A 16944-nucleotide genomic window follows, 5' to 3' on the forward strand; every position below is an offset into this window, starting at 1 on the left:
TATGGAAATATTCTGGGACAAATGCCAGTCCTTTGGGTGGTTGACTTGATTCGTCTTGGCGTAAGCGAAGTTACTTAAGCGTGCATAGGTAGTCCCTCTTTTTGAAGGCCACCTTTCTCTGCCTCGAGTGCATGATCTTGGGAATGCGCCTCTGAGAAAAGCAGACATGCAGACCGAAATTTCAACTCGTGGGCGGTGGTCTGGCACTTTTGACCATTTGGTGAAGGCCTTTTAACCCGCTGAACGACAAGTCCATCGTCTTTTTTGGGGCCGTGATGTTCGCAAGACATGTCCTAGACGAGGTAGCAGGGCTCTTCCACTTTAATTATCTCAGATAGGTGAAACCACTGGCATAATTGGGGGATGTGATATGAAGTGCTACTTGTGTTCTGCGAATCCTCATGAGCGATCATCCATATGATACTCCGGAAGTCAAGATCCATGTGAGAATAGTCACCGGAGGTGGCAGCAGACTGTTATTCATCCAACTAATCGGCGACTAGGTGAGTCGAATATCATAGATAGCAGACTAGTAACCTTGCTGTAGCGAGATGTTTATTGATGACAAGGAACTGAAAGAGGCTTCAAAACAATAACAACAATAAACGTAAGTTAGCAGCTGAGTCCATAGCCATGGCAGAGATAGCGAGCTCTGTTTAGTGAGTGGCAAGCAGATCATAACATTTGAAGATCAACAGGTCGATATATAAGAACACAAAGCTTTTATTTTTCAACACGACGTTGAAACGGCCGACTCTCTTCACCGGGCGCAACGACACCACCCATAACCTCCTCAAGACAAAGATGTTCCCGCAGCGACGGACTTCAACCACGTTGTTGCGGGCGCTCAGCCCTGAGAGAGTGCACCGTTACCTGACTACCTACCACCCCCTTTCTTCCCCCCTGCTCATCCGCAAGGGATGGGGAATGAACTTTTGATCACACGGGTTGAACGGATCAGATGGCACCTCCTCAAGCTCTGGACCGGGGCTTGCCTCATCCGGAGGGAGCCAGGTTCAGCGAAAACGCGGGGTAAGGAGATTTGATGTGTGGAGGAAGAAAGATGCGCGGATCATGGCGCTCGCCGGGCGTCTGGGGAAAGTGTGCTGGGCTCTTAGCTTCTTGTCTGGCTTTTTGTACGTAATGAAGACGCCACGGTTTGATGAGGGCGCCGGTCTCACTGCCTTTCAAGCCTAGGGCTTGGGCTTGGGCTTGGTGTAGGCCGAACTTGACGATGGCTTTGTGGCTTTTTGGAGGAGTGTCTACGGAGGGTAAAACTGGTGGCCCTTTAATACTTCACAAGCTGAGGTGGAGGTAAAATTGTAGAGACAAAAGTGTGTTCTCTCGATAGCCTGAAAGTCTGAGGATCAGATGGGATGACAGCTTTGCGGGCCGCTCCGCGTATCGAGAGTTTTCGTAAAGCTCGTTTCTGTCCAGTTTTTGGTTGGAGATGCGGGGTGTAATTGGCAGTCTGAAGTTGAATAACCTCACATACAGCAGTCCAAGTTGGTTCATTTCCCTCCAAGCCATTCTTTCTTTCTCGGTGTGTCGACGTTACTCAAATCTCACTGTCAACTCGGTTGCCGAACATTCAATCTCCAAATGAAATTGGTGGCTCTCGGTACCTTGATGTCGAATCCAAGGCAATGCAGGAATGCGTGACTGAATCGTGGCTTCATGCCCTCGACGGCAACAAAACTGAGCTCAAGGCGAAATTAAGCCAAGAACTCACGTCAATGGGGGGAAGTGGACTGGCGCCAGACTATCGAACGAACCGAAGGCTGTCAAGCGAGCACGTTTGCCTCGAAACCGAGACGAGCTTCGTCAACGGAATTTCCTTCAAACCTGCAACAGGATCGTGGCATCAGACATGGGCTCAGAAAAGGTCTGCTGACACTCAGAGACGCGGCAAACGGATTCCCATTACCCCCAGGAAACTGATGAGTGGTCGACGACAGGGCATGTTGGCGGGGGCGGTAATGGCACAAGCGGGCAGTACTTCTTGACGTCGTCGACAAAGCTGTTGGCCCTAGCCAGGGAGGGGGTGGGTGGTGATCTAATAGCGTCCAGTCCTATCCACTCCTTCCAAGCCAAAACATGCCAGCAGCGATCAGGATCAGCTTTTCCCGAGCCGCTACGCAGTAGAAACGAAGGTCACAGAGGGAGGAGAGGGGAGAAAAATAAAACTCTGCTAGAGCTCAAGAGTCACTGCGAAATTCCGTCCAGCACGTTCCACGTTCCTTGCATTAGCCCCGTTTTCCCCAGCTCCCAGCCCTTCAGGTTTGTTTAAAGAGGAGCGTCGTGACCAGCCAGTGGGCCCTCCCGAGGTCGCGCTACGGCCGAAAGCGGTAATCTATTAGCAAAACGTTACCCCATCGTTTGCTCCAGAATGGCGTCTTTTCATGGCGAGAATTTGACAACTGGAGTTTTTTGAAGAGTCACGAGGTCCACCTGGCACCAAGAAGTGGAGAGGAGGAGAGGGAAAAAAAATCAATCATCGCCATGGCGGATGAATTGAAGCTCGCCCTGTAGCTGCCCTCTTGCTCTTCGCAGTCATTAGGGTCTTTGGGGTCCTTGGGGGCCCTGACAATGATTGCGTAGGAATAACAAACAGCGCAACGGGCGTTACTCGTTGCTTTTCTACGACTCTTATCAGTGAGATTATTGAGTGCAATCAAAAGTAGCTAAACTTGGATCTCGACGTTTGCTTATTGATGATAACAGAGAGGGCTCTTTTGTCCGGTTACAGTTCAAATGCACCGCCCATCAGCTTGCGATATACGACCAGGGTGAGAGAGAGCTCAGAGCGCGTGTGTTGGTGGTGGTAAAAGATCTAGCAACCCAGAGAGGCATGCGGCATATGCAGCATGCCTCCGGCAAAGACCCATGTCTCACACACATCTGACCTTGTCTTGTCATTTATTCACTGCATCACGACATGCATGGTCTTCTTCTGCTCACTCCCCACACCGGCTCCAACAAGTCAACAACAGCAAACCTGACCTGGCAAAAAGCGAAAGCCAAGGTCCAAGCTACCCATGAGCCTGGGCCCAGCCTAGCTAGCGTAGCTCCGCTCCCGTTGTTTCGGGGCCTCGGGGCCATGCTAATTTTGCACATTCAGATCTCTCCGCCTCCTCCTCACTCTGTGACTTGCTCGAGAGCCGCCCTCTCTGACAAAACTTTGCCTAATGTGGGCTCTCCGGTTTTATTCATTTTTTATTTCCTTTCCTTCTCACACTAAGAAAGAAAGAAAAAGTCTTCCACGATAGTACGTAGCTACGTACCTAGTGTACCTGGTCCATCACAAGTGTGAGAGAGCACACCTTGTTCGTTGCGAGTGCAACGCCGTCACTTAGCTCACGGGCATGGGAGAAACTTTTGCTTGTCAGGAGGACACTGCTTTGGTGTGTCTGTGAGGCTAGCCCTCCACCACCTCTTACTCTTCCAAGGACAAACCTATAATAACCTTGGCCTCCTCTCGCTATTCTCACGAGGATCCCCTTTCCCGTCATTGACACATCCAAGACACATCTCACACATCATCGGCTGGTTACCCAAGTCTCCTCATCTGACAGTTCAGACGACATTTCAGTTGACATCCATCCCACTTACACCCGCTTCCACCACACACCAAACCTCAAAGCTCAACACCACCACCACAACCAAACACTACATACATACAACACACTTATCCACCAAGATGCCTTCCCAAATCTTCGTCACCGAGCCTCACCCCACCGTGGCACCAAACACATACATCTACTCAGGCAGAGGCGGCTTCGGCAACATCCGCAAGGCGCCCCAGGTCCTCACCCCGGCCACCGGCATCACCACCCCTCTCAAGCCCGCGCCCATCCCCGCCGGCAACGGAGGCGCAACCCGCCGCTTCTACTCTGGCATCGGCGGCGCTGGCAACCGCCACGAAGCCCCCGAGCGTCCCGTCCGCACCTTTGACGAGGACTTTGACCGCCAGGAGGTTCGCGACCGCGCCGCCGTCGGCCACGTCGGTATCGGCGGTGCTGGCAATGTCACTCGCCGCGTCTCGGACGCCTCTTCTGTCCACAGCGGCGACTCGGAGGAGTCTGCGTCTACTTCCTCGCTCAAGTCCCTCAAGAACCGTGGCGGCAACTTCTGGCGCCGGGTCACCAAGGCCAACTGAGCACCTATCTACACACCTCTTTTTCATAATCACAAGGGCACGGCGTTTTACGGAAACTAAAAAAAAGCACACACGCATACGGAATGAATTATCAAGGACATAGCGGGAGCGGCCTCGGGATGGCTTCTATTTTCTGGTGAATGGCATGAGAGCGAGCGCGGCGGACACAATACCCCCAGATACACCCATCTGGTTGTTCAGCAAAATAGTACTGAGAGTAACCATATATGGGTTTCCTCTTGAATATCAAATGTTTCACATCTTCACAAATGACTCTAATTTTGGCCAGTAATGTGACATGATCTCATATGCCGGTCAGTAATTAAAGTGAACCAGCTCACTCTCACGGTGCAATCTTCTCTGGTTTTCGACTCAATTCACTGGCTCTGCCTGCTGAGTTGTTGAATAGTCCGGCTGTCATGGTTGAAGCAATCTTGTACTAATTACGTCTCAATGAGCGAGGACTGTCAAGGACCAACAAGCAAGTAACCAACCTTGAGAGGAGATGATGGTAGGCGAGCCTGAACCTGCGCTTCAAACTGCGTATCCATAGTCTTCCATCTCACTCCAACACGTCCTCAATCTGGCAGGGTGGGACTAACCTTAACCGCCGTGACCACCCAACAACAGCGATCCCTCGTCTCACATCCACAACCCTCACCTTCTCTCACCCGCTCCAACTCAAGGAAACTAACATCATTTTATCACACCTCTGTTCGGTATCATTGCATGTTTGAATACAATCGTATGTACGCGCCAGTTACCTACCTAGGTCTCATCTCTAGACTCCAACTCCAACAACAAACTCAAATGGAATCGTCGCGGTGACCCACTTACAACGGCCAAACCAGGGTATCGATATATATTCATCCGTCACAAACTCATGACGATCCTGACTGACATCTGACAGAAACACGCAACGTGACTGAGGGGTAGCAAACGCTCGGGGGCCCAAGAGACAATAAGCCGTTATAGATAAGACACAAGAAAAGAGATTGTTGACGCTATTTTGGCGAGACACGGAGATAGGGTTGCGAATAGAAAGAATGTTACGGTCCGAAAGGGAAAAAAGGAATATATTGATACCAACGCAACCTCCGGTTTCCATCGGACGCATGTCACGTAACTTGACAACGACCAACCAACTGGACCCCAATGCATGCGGCAAGCTGCATAGCATTGTACGGCAATGCATGGTCAAAAAGTACGCTTTGCATATGTGATCAAAGGAGACAACAGCTTCGGGTATCATTCTCAACTTTCTAGCTGACCATTACCTCATGCTGCCTTTTACCTATGACAATGGCTTCGAAAATGCCGATGTCTTTTGAGGGTAGGTAAATCTCAAATCCAGCCAATCGCCACTCTCTCTCTCGCTCCAACTTCCATGACATCTAAACTACATCTACTCATCCAGTTGTCGCCTTTTGTGTCTAATCATAAGGCGCAACAGGATGGTGAACACAGCTCTAGATCTATAAACGTCGAGAGGGGGGCCGTCAACGCCATCTGGAAACCGTTTCATCGATATGAATTAAAAACAAGAACCGTCTCACGTAAGCTTGGTATGAATGATTTCCGGGTTCTCATGCCAGTCGTCGATGCTCACCCACATCTGTTGTAAAAAGGGGTTAGCCTCGAGATTCCGCAGTGAATTGAGCCCACGGGAAAGAGTAGGCGAGTAGATTGTAACCTACCTTTCGGAAAGTGCTGAGACCAGCCAAAATACTTCCACCGATCCATGTCGAGTACTTGCGTTCTGGCGGCGCAAAAATCTTTATTCTCATGTCCTTGACGGCCAGTCGTTGTAGCTCCGTCAACAGACGGTCACCGAAGCCCCTAGTCAGCGTGCTGCCGCCAGAGAGTACAATGTTGCTGTAGAGCGACTTGCGCAGGTCGAGATCCGTCCTGTTGATGGCATCAACGACAATTTGGTGCACACCGGGGTACTCGAGGCCGATGATTTCTGGGTCGAAGAGGATTTCGGGTGCTCTGAACCGTTCCGCACCGATCTGTAAACATAGTCAGCCCACTTATCTTTGCCGTCTTCCATAACGAGAAACTGACTTTAAGCTTGTGGCCGTCCGGAAGAACGTATTCCACGCCCTTGGCCGGATCTGTCCTGTTTGCCCACTCCTTCTCCTCTTTCCTGGGGTCATGAGCGACATAAGTTACAGACTCCTTGATGAGCCGCACAACCTCCTTCTCGGCGCTGGTGTGGAAGACGTAGCCGCTCTTCCGCAGCAGCATTTGCATGTACTCGGTCACATCGCGTCCTGCCACGTCTATCCGCCTGATGCTGCTCGGCATGGCGAAACCCTCGTAAACTGGCACCGCGTGTGACACTCCATCACCCGAGTCAAGAACGATACCGGTTGTCCGGCCGCTAGCGTATAATGATAGGACGGCTTGGATTGATGTGTACAGTGCCGGGACGTTGAAGGTCTCGAAGAGGATCTGAGCCGCTGTGTCGCGATTGCTGCGAGGGTTGAGGGGTGGTTCGGTCAAGAGGACGGGATGCTTGAGGTGGGCATTAGTATCAAGAGCAGATATAGTGCGTCTCGCATATTGCACAAGCCATAAGCTGTGCCAAACGAACCTCTTCACTGAGCGTCTTGAGGCCTTCGCCGTAGACGTACTCCCAAATCTTTTCCATATCGTCCCAGTCCGTGACGATGCCGTGCTCCAGCGGGTACCTGATCTTCAGCAGGCCTCTGAGCTCCGTTGCCGCCTTCTGTCCGATAAAGACCTCGCCCTCGAGCGCGCCGGCGAGAACTCTCAGATGCTTGGGCCGACCGACGAACGAGGGGAAGTAGCATTTGGGCAGGTCGTCGCCTGCGAAACCGGCACGGATCGTACCGGAGCCATTGTCCAGGACAATTGGCGCGTTGTGCAGCGAGTCCGTCATCTTGTGAGATGCATCCGAAATTTCAATAACAAAATTGTATTGTTTGTCTACACCTCGAGCCTTTTAGCCCTCACGATGCTCTTGCTGCTGGTCGTTTCGGTTCGTTTTCGCGGCGGAACCCCTTTGTTTGTTGGTCGGGCGGTGACTGCAAGTGGGGGCGATTCGATGCTTGGTGGCTCGATGGCAGTCAACAGAAAGCCGCACTCGAGCTTGTTGACAGGTCCCTAGCACCTATTTGTCAGGTATTCTCGTTGGGTCGTGGTCGCAGTTGCTCGCCTTTGGAGGTGATAGTGTTGTCAAAATGGTCAAAAGTGGCAGCTTCAACACGACGCGGTAGCAGTCCGGGGAGCTGCATGGGCGCGAATGAGTGACTAGGACAAAGGTGGAGTAGCGCGCTTCGGAGCTTCCACGCACGGGCCTCTCAGGGTCTCTTTTAAGTTGTAAGTGAAGTCCAGACAAGAGTACATGGGACGATACGAAGTTTATGACTTTTATCGTACTAATAAATTCATGTAGGCAAGCTCGATGTTACTCATGGTCAAAGATAGTAAACCTGAGGTTCTCAGGTGGGTTCTTAGTTTGAACAAAGTAAATTATGCATGGTCCGTACGGACTTCTACCGATGCTATAGGTATCCAAGAAGCCCCAGAACGCCTTCAGATGCTTGAGATATGTACTGGTATCTCGTGAATATCCCAAATTCCCAAATGAAACTTCCAACTCCTGTATCGTTGTTGCCAATTATCCCATGTTGTGGATCGACTATCCAAAAGGCTGTTTACATGTGACCATCGACAAGCAGCATGCTTGCGTAGGGCCAGCCGAGGATGCCGAAAGCAAGGGGGAAGAACCTGTTTGGTGCAATGTTAGTCACCGTCATCTCTTCTGTAGCTAAGGCTGTGATGGCTTCTTACATTGCTGCGGTGACGGCACGCTTCTTAATCATGGCACCGTAGTAAGGCTTGGCGTGAACACCAGTCTGCGACATTCTCTGGAAGGGATGAGGCTCGAAGGACCGGGCGACGTTGCGCATGTTGTGGAGGAGAGTAAACTGTCTGCGCTGAACAGCGAAGCGAGCAGCGTTGCGGGCGGCGAAGGCGGGAGACATTTTGAGTGGTGATTGGAGGGTTGGCTTTTTTTGGTGTTGAGTCAAGAGACTTCTATTGATTTGATGGAGAGGAGTGAGGTGAAATGTAATACACTCGTACAGAAGATGTAGTGGAGAGTTAGTTTGGTGATTGAGTTGAGACTCTGTTTGGTGTTGTTGATGTGTGATGATGATGAGAACGGGAATGGGAACACGACAGGCGGGAAGCTGCTTTGGATCTTATACCAAGGAAAAGATTGTGCCTCCAGCCCGCATACCTACGAGATCTGTGAATCTTGACAAAGGACTCCGGGATTTCCAACGGCAAACGCCTATTGTGGGCAGATGGGCGGGCATCTTTGCCCGTAAGATTGCCGTGCCTGGAGGCTTCTAATCTGGGCTGGGTCAAGATCATGCCATCCCATCTTGTAAACGGATCCCCCCAAAAGCCAGGGCCAAGGGTTTGGATTTCTGCAGCACCAAAAAAAGGTGTGAATCATGAATGACAACTATGTCTCATCCAATAGGCGCAGCCGCGAAAAGGGGGCAAGCGCAGCGCTTGGTAACGTGGTTCGCAAAGCCCGAGTTGGAGGGGGCCCGTTTGGATTCCAGCCGTTGTTAGCAACCAACGAAAAAAAACTGACGTTGGGCGATCGTGCGTTTTCAGGTGGTTTCCTGACGACTGCCAACATTAATGGGGTGATGTGGTCTGACGGGAGGCACCGAGTACGAGCGCTGATTGGACAAAAGCGGGGCCAGGAATCCTGTGCCAATGACATGATCGCCATTTCCTTCAGCTATCGAACCACAGGCCCCGACCGGCTGGGTGCGCTGACGAGGGAGAATCCGGGGAAAGGTTGACAGCTGCCTTGCTTCCGAATCGACAGATTTGTATCCTACAGATCCCGAAAAGAAGAGACCACAACTTTGAGATTAACAGTCATTACCCAAACAAGGCAAACCGTGAGACAGTTACCATGTGTTCTGTGAGCAGACCATACCGCAGATACGTACCTTTCCAGAAGTACCTGTTTCCTCAAGGTGAACATGAGGAACAGTGTACTGTACGCAGTAAGTGTCTTGCTTAGGTAAGCACGACAGTAGATCAATCTGGGGTTTGTTATCAGACCCTCCGCATCTTATCGTCATGTGATCCGGTCGGATCCGACTGCACGGTGCCCGCGCCTCGACGCGTCCGTTCCGGGATTTTTCCAGAGCCGTGGCCTTCCGGGTACCCATTCACGAACTCAACCCGTATCTTGCCTCAGCCATTGACCGAAACGACAGGAGACTGGGCTCCGAACCCCGACCGAATCGATCGCCTCACCCCATCCTCCTCGTTACCCACACCATGCCACTGGTTGACCCCGTGACAATGTCAGCGCCAGCATCATCAAAAGCCGCCTCCGACGCGGGCAAGCCAAAGGACAACGTATTACATCCTGTCCAGGCCCTGGCGAGCCCTGCTGCGCAGGTCGTCCGACACCTCCAGCCGGTGCTCATCTCCGGCCTCTTCCTCGCGCAGTTCAGCTCCCTGGTGACCGACCCCGTGCGAACCCTCCAAAACTCGCTCCCCATCGTCGTCGCGATACAGGTCGTCTACGCCTTTGTCAGTCTGCCGGCAGCCGGATCGCAAAGCGCGAGGCCGTCGAGGAAGCCTCGGCCAGGCGAGAAGAAGAAGGTTGAGAGCACGGGGCCCAATATTTTCATTGTAAGTCACAATATTCGGCCAACTCGAGGAAGGGCCATAGCTGACTATCGGGAACCCCTCAGGCTATATTCCTTTCCCTCCTCCTCGCTGTCCTCGTTACGCCAGCCATCCACGTCGTTCTCGTCCTCTTCGGCGCCCCCTTTTTGACGCATGTACCGCATACCCTCCTCTGCTCCGCCAACGTCGCCATTCTCTCGCTCTTCCCGCTTTTCTACGTTCATGGAGTCGATGCGAGCGCCTGGGCGGCTCTCGCCAGTGCGGCGGCACCGTTGGACGAGGCATACGGCGGTCTCGTAGGAGGCCTGTTGGGCGCGTGGCTCGGTGCGGTGCCCATTCCGCTCGACTGGGATCGTGAGTGGCAGAAGTGGCCCGTCACTATTGTCTGCGGCCTCTACGCTGGATACATCTTGGGCAAGACGATTGGCGGCACATTGGCGTTTGGCAGGAAAATGGCTCCCTCGGCGCACGACGACGAATGAACTCCTATGACGCTTAAAGCCAAGTCCACCCTAAAAAACATTCTTTAACAAACCGTAGCTGGAATAGCTTGCGGAAACACGGCACCGGTGGCGCCAATAGATGTTCAGCGAAAGTACGGACCTCGCTGCCTTGGTATACACTCCAAGCCAGTTGTGTCATGTCCGATGCTGAACCAACAATGGCTGGTGGGCAGTAGCCTCAGACGTGCATGTCTAGGCAGTTTGGCAAGCTAGGATTGCCTATGAGAGCTAGTCCATCACTGTTGGCCAGACCTGGCTTTCGTGGGGAAACCGATGTATAGTAGCAGAGCTGATTGCCAATGAGGTCGCTTGGCCCGGCCGAAACAAGAAATAAACATGTTAATAATAGCCTCGGGCCTGGGAAGTCAACGGACGCGCAAATGTGACACTACATCATCGGCCCCTTGAGCCTCAGGCGTGCGCAAGTGTGGCGTTGGTTGCGACGAAATCGCAATACCTAATTGTTCAAGGCACGCAACATTCGTCGCGGCATACCTGACAGTTACCAGCCACAGGTAGCCTTGCCGCAAGCCTGCCGGTCTTGCCCAGCCCTACGAGCTCGGAGCAAGGGCGATATCGAGGATTTGACGTCTTTTCGCCGCCCACGTTGAGTTCCCCGTTGCAGAGCGGAGACAGGCCGCGTCTCCTCCCTAGCCCTGGGAGCTGCCGAACCGGCTTGGCCCTCTTTGCCGCCGGGCATGACCGGGCCCCTTGCGTCATAAGTCACGAGGGGCCTTGGGTTTCCATTGGTGAGACAGACTGACAGGTTTTCCTGTGTTGTTTGGGAGGAATAAGAAGAAGGGGAATTAGGACGAACGAAGAAAAGGAAATCTTAGGCGGAGGAAAAGAACCACCTGGATCGTCAGTGCATTGCGTCCTTCTCCGCGACGAGCGCGGACGGACCGATGTCCGCTGGAGAAAAGAATAGCATCAACCTTGACTTCTTGAGTTGTTGGGGGCCTCGACATGGACAAGACAGGCAGACCCTGGAACGCATCTGTGGCTGAGTCGTCACTATTGTCCCATGAAGCAGCTTCCGATGTGTGGCGTTTGTGGCTCATGACGCGCACCTTGAGGCTTGCGTGCATGGGGATGTCCCCTGACCAGCTCGAAGCTGTTTTGACTGGATGACGATAGGTGGAGCCATGAGCAAAAAGAGCAAAATTAAGAAGAGCGGACCCCACCAGCGCGGCGCTAGCAAGGGCTCGGTTGATGACGTAGCACCCACCTTTATCGCGTCCACCGAAAAGAGTTCACGCAGTGCTGAGGTACATGAGGGAGCAAGTATAGCAGTTGAGCAGGAATTAGCTGTACAAGTTGCTCAAGGACGTCGGACAAACCGCACAGAGCCCCTCAATGACGGCGGGAAAAGGCTGGGCAGGAGGGATGGAGGGACGCGCAATGGGTCTCGATTTAGTAAGGATAGATCGGAAACCGAGGCCACCGCGATCCAAGACGATTGAACATCGTGAAAGCGCGGAGAGAAAATAACGACGAAGACGTAGAGGGACCGAATGTTTGCCGTGGAAGCGAGCTTCGGAGGCTGAGAGCAGGCATCCAATCCTCATCAATGGGATCTGAGAAACCTGGCAGTGTGCGCTGCGAGGTCTGATGCAGCGACAAAGGCATGACAGGCAGCAGGAAGGTCCAGATGCCGTGTGTGTCAGTGATACGTCGTAAGGGGCTCACATTTGCTCCGCTCGGGTGCTTGTTTCCGCAGGCGCAGGAGGGGAGAGCCTGCAGCAGTGCAGAGGAAGAGGAGGAAAAAGAGACAAGGTCATTGCTAAAGTGGGCGGAGGTGTGGCTTGTCCGCAACGCACGGCAAGAGCCATCCCATCTTTTCCTTCTTCTCTCAAGGCGTAAATGGCCTAGCCAGAGGCCCAGAGCTTGCAGTTCGTGTGGCCATGTGCTGGTGCTGCCGCTTGTGCCTTATTTTCCTTGCCGCAGCAAACCGGGAATGAGTCGATGACGCAACTCCTCTCTCATACCACACCCCCAAGCCTTTCCCGGCACGACCAGACGCTCTTGTTGCTCGTTGGCTCGTCTTGGGAGGCTGCGCTTGGGTACTTTGGGGGGGGGGAAGACATGTCTGCCGGGCCTCACTGGCCTACCACCTGCGACTGGCTTGTCCCTTGTCAGACGTATCCGTAAGGTAAGGTCAGGTTGGTACGGAGGAGAGCGGGAAGGGGTGGCCCATGCAAGTCCACATCACATCACTGTGAGCTCGTCCTTGCCTTTTTTTGTATTTTTTCCTGCGCTGGGCTGTGGCTTCCCAGTTGGCAGTTGCTCTCATTCCTGCTATATAACCATCTCTTCCCCAGCCCACTTACCATTCGATTCCCCTCCCCTTATCAACCAACGAACTTACATTCGACATCACACATCAGATCTTTAGGATCCCGTCACGAACTATCCTACACAAATAAACACACCGTTTGACAACACCAACACATCAATCAACATGCCTTTCACCGCCTCCGATATCTGCAAGATCATTCTTGCCGTCATCCTCCCGCCCGTCGGTGTCTTCCTCGAGCGTGGCTGCGGCGCTGACTTCTTCATCAACATCCTGTTGACCATTCTTGGTAAGCTTGACAGTTCTTCAGACACTGTGAATTTAGTTAACAATAATAGGTTACCTCCCTGGTATCATCCACGCTCTGTACATCATTCTGAAGTACTAAGCGAATCGTCGCTGCATTTCTCCGATCGTAATCGCCTACACGAGAGGGCATGACGATATCCAGCAACGGAAGCGACATGAACTCAACCTACTTTCAAGGATGTGTCACCACGCCTTCCTGAAGAGTGTGACGCTGTAGGCGGTGGCCGGGCATTCCAGCGATCTTGGCTCTCCGTCTCATCCGGCAATGCTGGGGGATCCTCCTGCGCCAGCTGCAAGGATGCATGCTGCTCTGCAGGGTTGGCCTATTACCCCTTACCTCACCAACCTCCACCACTGTTTTTTACGACAACGACACAGCAACGGCCTCTTTTCATAATTCCTGGCGGTTCCATTCTTCGGACTTTGTCACGTTACTTCTCACCTTGCGGAATGCGACTTTTCGAAACGATTTGTTTTGGGCAGGCATTCAAGACCAGGAAGTGGAGGAGGAATTCGCGCTGTGTGTAGCATGCTTAATTCGATACCCGACATATCAATCTCTTCAAACTATTTCACTACAACGTCTTGATCGTGATTCCTGTTCAGTGTTCCCAGTTGTGAGAATTAATGCTCCCGATCATGCCGCAGAGTGCTGAACACAGTCAGCTGTGCTTGATACGCGGTTGGGCGTCTCCACAAGACCACCAAACCATTGACGCAGATCCATGTGATGTCATGCTTGTCGCATTGAAACGTTTACAACTTTCTGTCTACTGCTACAAGTATTCTAGACCATTGTCAGAAACATCCGACTTTGCGACGCTACTTTGGAGCTTATTTCCTTTGCGATGACTGCGCTCAGATGACTTTGTGATTGTGAAATAACCTTGTTTCCATCATATTGAGCGGAGTGCTAGCACGAGAATAAGCATGCCAATGGCCCCCAAATTGCTTGCTGATCCGCCCTATTGCTCGCAGTCTGCCTCGCGGGTACTCCGTACGAGACTACGGAATACAGCAGAAATGATTCATTTTGCAAATTGCAACATGGCAAAATCCGCCAGCGCAGCGGAAGCTGAGGGACGCGTACGCAGCTCGGACGCAGAAGAGCTCGGCACTGCGGGTACCTCTGGGCTTTCTGGCAATCGGCGCGAAGCCAGAAGCGTCCGGGGGCCCAGGGCTCCATTGTGGCTGGCTGGCCGGCCGCTGGCAGCAAGCGCCCGGTGGGACAGGATAGGACAGGACAGGGCCCCCGCCTTCGCGGTGAGGCCTGTATCCCTGTCCGCTAGTTTAAATTGCACTTTGGTAAGGTAGGCGCAGACCGCAACCAGTCGGCTGGTCACTGCCCTGGTGAGGGAGGAATCGAGCAGAAAAAAAAAGAGAAAACGAGATGGCGCGGGTATGGCCGCGAAGCGCGAATGCGAAAATAGAGATAGGGCAGAATATCAAGAAAGATACCTTAACGGTCCACATCGGAATGACTCGAGTTCCGAGTCGGTACTTTGAAAACAATGCTTCATTGCCCGCGGCAGGTCTTGATCTTTTGAAATTTCTTTATTTAATTCTTTTTCTCGAGGCCCACCCTGAATGGTCCCTTGGCCCCCAGGTGATCGCTCTCGCCTTACTGGGCTAGGGGGCGGTTGTTCCGGAGTACCCGCCTCCCAACTCTACCTACCATGGAGCTTTTTGAGAATGATTTGCGATGAAACCCCTTCTATCTTTTCCGAGGAGAGGGGCAGTCACGGGGAATCTAGATGTCACTGGGTATTTTCCAGTTTAATGCAGCTGTGGTGGGAATGAGTGTACTAAGGTCAGATGACGCAGAGATAGCTTCAACTCTTCTTCAAGCTCTTCCAACCTTGAACGACAGGATCTGTGTGAAGACAACGTTAGGATACGTGTATGTGAGTATCAAAAAAGGGGGCGAGGCAATACTTACATCGTTCTTCCCAACCGTGACGAGGTGGTCTTCCGCGACCCTCTGGCCGCCGGCGCCCTCGATGTACGCAATGGGCGCGTCGCCCATGACCTTGCGCGCCGCCTCGCCGACCGTGGTGCCCTTCTTGACCAGCACGCAGTCGCGGAAGACAAACTTGGACTCGGCAGCGCCGGAGGTGAAGGAGGTGGTGTTGCGCACCGGGAACACCGGGACGAGGCCCAGGATCTCGGCCGCCTTGGAAAGCACCTGCACCACGCCCGTCGACCCGAAGCGGTAGAGCACCATGTCCTTGAGGTTCTCTATCCGGTTGCGGTTCTTCTCGTCCAGCTCTTTCAGGTTCCCGCCCGTGGGGTCCCCTTGCTCGATCAGGTCCTCCCGCGTGTCGACGAACTCGCTGCCTTCCGTGTACTTGATGTACCCTTGCTTAGCCATCTTGCGCAGGAAAATTTCCGAAATGGCGGAGCACAGCACGATCGTGTTGGGGTCCTGCATCTTTGCAATCTTTGCAATGTTCTTGTCGGCGTCCGGGTGGTCAATCTTGTTGAGCGCGATGACGGTCGGGAACTTTTCGTCGGTGAAGGCGTTGACGACGCGGTCAATTGTCTCGGCGTCCCAGTCCTCGAGCGGCTCCTTGATGCCCAGCCGGTCCAGCGCCCGCGCGACAACGTTGGAGGTACTCCCGTATCCCGAAAACTGACCCTGCAGCGTCTCGACGGCCGTGGCCTTGATGGCCATGTGCCGCCGCCGGATCGACCCCCACTTCTCCATCAGGTTGCCCCGGATCCAGGCCACGATCTCGCCGCGCAGCCAGGCGATGTCGACCGACGGGTCGTAGCCGCGAGTCTCTTTCCCCTCGGCGTCGACGGTGCCCGAGGCGTCCACCACGTGTATCAGCGCGTCGGCGTGCCGCAGGTCGTCGAGGAACTTGTTGCCCAGGCCTTTACCCTGGTGCGCTCCCGGCACGAGGCCGGCGACGTCGAGGAGCTCGATGGGTACCGAACGGCGGCCGTCGATGCAGGCGCCGTAGTTGGGTCGGCAGCGGTCCGAGACGCCGTGGCGCGCGCAGGCGCATTCTATTTGGAGGTAGCCGATTGCCCTTTGGGGATCGATAGTTGTGAATCTGCAAAGGGGGAGATATTGAATGTTAGTGGATGCTGCTGAACCACCGACGAATAACATAGAATCTCAAGTATATGAAGGAGGCGGCCAGGGTAAGGGTGAGAGTTGGAGCGTACGGGAAGTTTCCTGTTTTCACGATATGTCCATCAGCGACCAGGTCGGTGGGCGTCGGGGGTTTCTCTTCTCTCGGTCGAATGGATTTGGAGGTTTACGGACCAACTTTTGACGAGGCGTCTGTGAGACTGTTGAGCGTTGTGCTCTTACCGGCCGACGGCTTGCCGACCAGGCCGATGAGCGGATCTCGAGGCATTGTGGCGGTATTGTAAGGTAAAATTAGGGGAGAATGGGAGACGAAGGGGGAGGAAGGAGGCGGTGAAGTAGTCGTCGGGCAAGATGATTATATGGCTTGCTCCCTCGCGCAGTCTCGCGGTGGGCTCAAAAGTCGTTCGAGGGGTAATAAGTTTGCGAAAGGGCGTTGCGCACACAATCTTATCTTTATCGCCGAAACCTCGCTAATGCAATGAGGGGCATTCCCGGTCGTCGGCGATAAGTGTTATCGAGCGGGAATGACGTAGGCGTTAAACCGGGCCACGAGCGACGCATCGTCGGAGACGTGAATGCGAAATGAAGAAGATGCTGTGCGTTTGGGCAAGACATGAATCGACGTATCTTTCTGACTTACTGCGCATTAGCTACGGAATAAACCAAATGTCAATCCCGATTGATTGATGCTAGAGCTCACTAATTGACTTGTAGAAAGCTTCTACGTGAATTAGTTTGCGACCTGTCACCATAGATGAGATGGAAACTGGTCTGTTTATTCCTACCTGTATATGAATCTTGACCGCCCTCGTTCTATCCCTTATGAATACCAATGACGATGCAGGTCTCAACAAGCACCGTCCGTTGTAGCCGA

General features: G+C 53.2%; 12 protein-coding genes across 12 annotated transcripts; 7 read left to right on the plus strand and 5 right to left on the minus strand.

The window, feature by feature from the left end:
• Positions 1-633: 633 nt before the first annotated feature.
• CCOS01_05951 (uncharacterized protein) lies at positions 634-939 on the plus strand (the record flags this gene model as incomplete). The annotated part of the gene is made up of 2 exons (XM_060454125.1): positions 634-650; positions 711-939. The coding sequence occupies 2 exons, from the start codon at positions 634-636 to the stop codon at positions 937-939; spliced, it is 246 nt and encodes an 81-aa protein (XP_060315897.1).
• Positions 940-2714: 1775 nt separating this feature from the next.
• Positions 2715-2828, plus strand: CCOS01_05952 (uncharacterized protein; the record flags this gene model as incomplete). The annotated part of the gene is made up of 1 exon (XM_060454126.1): positions 2715-2828. One exon carries the CDS (start codon positions 2715-2717, stop codon positions 2826-2828), a length of 114 nt encoding a protein of 37 aa, XP_060315898.1.
• Positions 2829-3700: 872 nt separating this feature from the next.
• On the plus strand, positions 3701-4159 carry CCOS01_05953 (uncharacterized protein; the record flags this gene model as incomplete). The annotated part of the gene is made up of 1 exon (XM_060454127.1): positions 3701-4159. One exon carries the CDS (start codon positions 3701-3703, stop codon positions 4157-4159), a length of 459 nt encoding a protein of 152 aa, XP_060315899.1.
• A 1552-nt stretch (positions 4160-5711) lies between these two features.
• On the minus strand, positions 5712-7067 carry CCOS01_05954 (actin; the record flags this gene model as incomplete). Its single annotated transcript, XM_060454128.1, has 4 exons — positions 5712-5774; positions 5857-6171; positions 6227-6679; positions 6759-7067. 4 exons carry the CDS (start codon positions 7065-7067, stop codon positions 5712-5714), a joined length of 1140 nt encoding a protein of 379 aa, XP_060315900.1.
• A 778-nt stretch (positions 7068-7845) lies between these two features.
• Positions 7846-8175, minus strand: CCOS01_05955 (uncharacterized protein; the record flags this gene model as incomplete). Its single annotated transcript, XM_060454129.1, has 2 exons — positions 7846-7918; positions 7982-8175. The coding sequence occupies 2 exons, from the start codon at positions 8173-8175 to the stop codon at positions 7846-7848; spliced, it is 267 nt and encodes an 88-aa protein (XP_060315901.1).
• A 1330-nt stretch (positions 8176-9505) lies between these two features.
• On the plus strand, positions 9506-10344 carry CCOS01_05956 (GPI biosynthesis protein family Pig-F; the record flags this gene model as incomplete). Its single annotated transcript, XM_060454130.1, has 2 exons — positions 9506-9865; positions 9928-10344. The coding sequence occupies 2 exons, from the start codon at positions 9506-9508 to the stop codon at positions 10342-10344; spliced, it is 777 nt and encodes a 258-aa protein (XP_060315902.1).
• A 156-nt stretch (positions 10345-10500) lies between these two features.
• Positions 10501-11453, minus strand: CCOS01_05957 (uncharacterized protein; the record flags this gene model as incomplete). Its single annotated transcript, XM_060454131.1, has 3 exons — positions 10501-10557; positions 10861-11075; positions 11183-11453. 3 exons carry the CDS (start codon positions 11451-11453, stop codon positions 10501-10503), a joined length of 543 nt encoding a protein of 180 aa, XP_060315903.1.
• A 216-nt stretch (positions 11454-11669) lies between these two features.
• On the minus strand, positions 11670-11933 carry CCOS01_05958 (uncharacterized protein; the record flags this gene model as incomplete). Its single annotated transcript, XM_060454132.1, has 1 exon — positions 11670-11933. The coding sequence occupies one exon, from the start codon at positions 11931-11933 to the stop codon at positions 11670-11672; it is 264 nt and encodes an 87-aa protein (XP_060315904.1).
• Positions 11934-12826: 893 nt separating this feature from the next.
• CCOS01_05959 (plasma membrane proteolipid 3) lies at positions 12827-13049 on the plus strand (the record flags this gene model as incomplete). The annotated part of the gene is made up of 2 exons (XM_060454133.1): positions 12827-12950; positions 13000-13049. 2 exons carry the CDS (start codon positions 12827-12829, stop codon positions 13047-13049), a joined length of 174 nt encoding a protein of 57 aa, XP_060315905.1.
• Positions 13050-13272: 223 nt separating this feature from the next.
• CCOS01_05960 (uncharacterized protein) lies at positions 13273-13626 on the plus strand (the record flags this gene model as incomplete). Its single annotated transcript, XM_060454134.1, has 1 exon — positions 13273-13626. The coding sequence occupies one exon, from the start codon at positions 13273-13275 to the stop codon at positions 13624-13626; it is 354 nt and encodes a 117-aa protein (XP_060315906.1).
• A 391-nt stretch (positions 13627-14017) lies between these two features.
• On the plus strand, positions 14018-14284 carry CCOS01_05961 (uncharacterized protein; the record flags this gene model as incomplete). The annotated part of the gene is made up of 1 exon (XM_060454135.1): positions 14018-14284. The coding sequence occupies one exon, from the start codon at positions 14018-14020 to the stop codon at positions 14282-14284; it is 267 nt and encodes an 88-aa protein (XP_060315907.1).
• A 529-nt stretch (positions 14285-14813) lies between these two features.
• CCOS01_05962 (uncharacterized protein) lies at positions 14814-16338 on the minus strand (the record flags this gene model as incomplete). Its single annotated transcript, XM_060454136.1, has 4 exons — positions 14814-14843; positions 14910-16029; positions 16145-16154; positions 16245-16338. 4 exons carry the CDS (start codon positions 16336-16338, stop codon positions 14814-14816), a joined length of 1254 nt encoding a protein of 417 aa, XP_060315908.1.
• Positions 16339-16944: the final 606 nt, after the last annotated feature.

This window comes from Colletotrichum costaricense (genome assembly GCF_030867565.1).
Source record: "Colletotrichum costaricense strain IMI 309622 chromosome Unknown Scaffold_5.1, whole genome shotgun sequence".
NCBI lineage: Eukaryota > Fungi > Ascomycota > Sordariomycetes > Glomerellales > Glomerellaceae > Colletotrichum > Colletotrichum costaricense.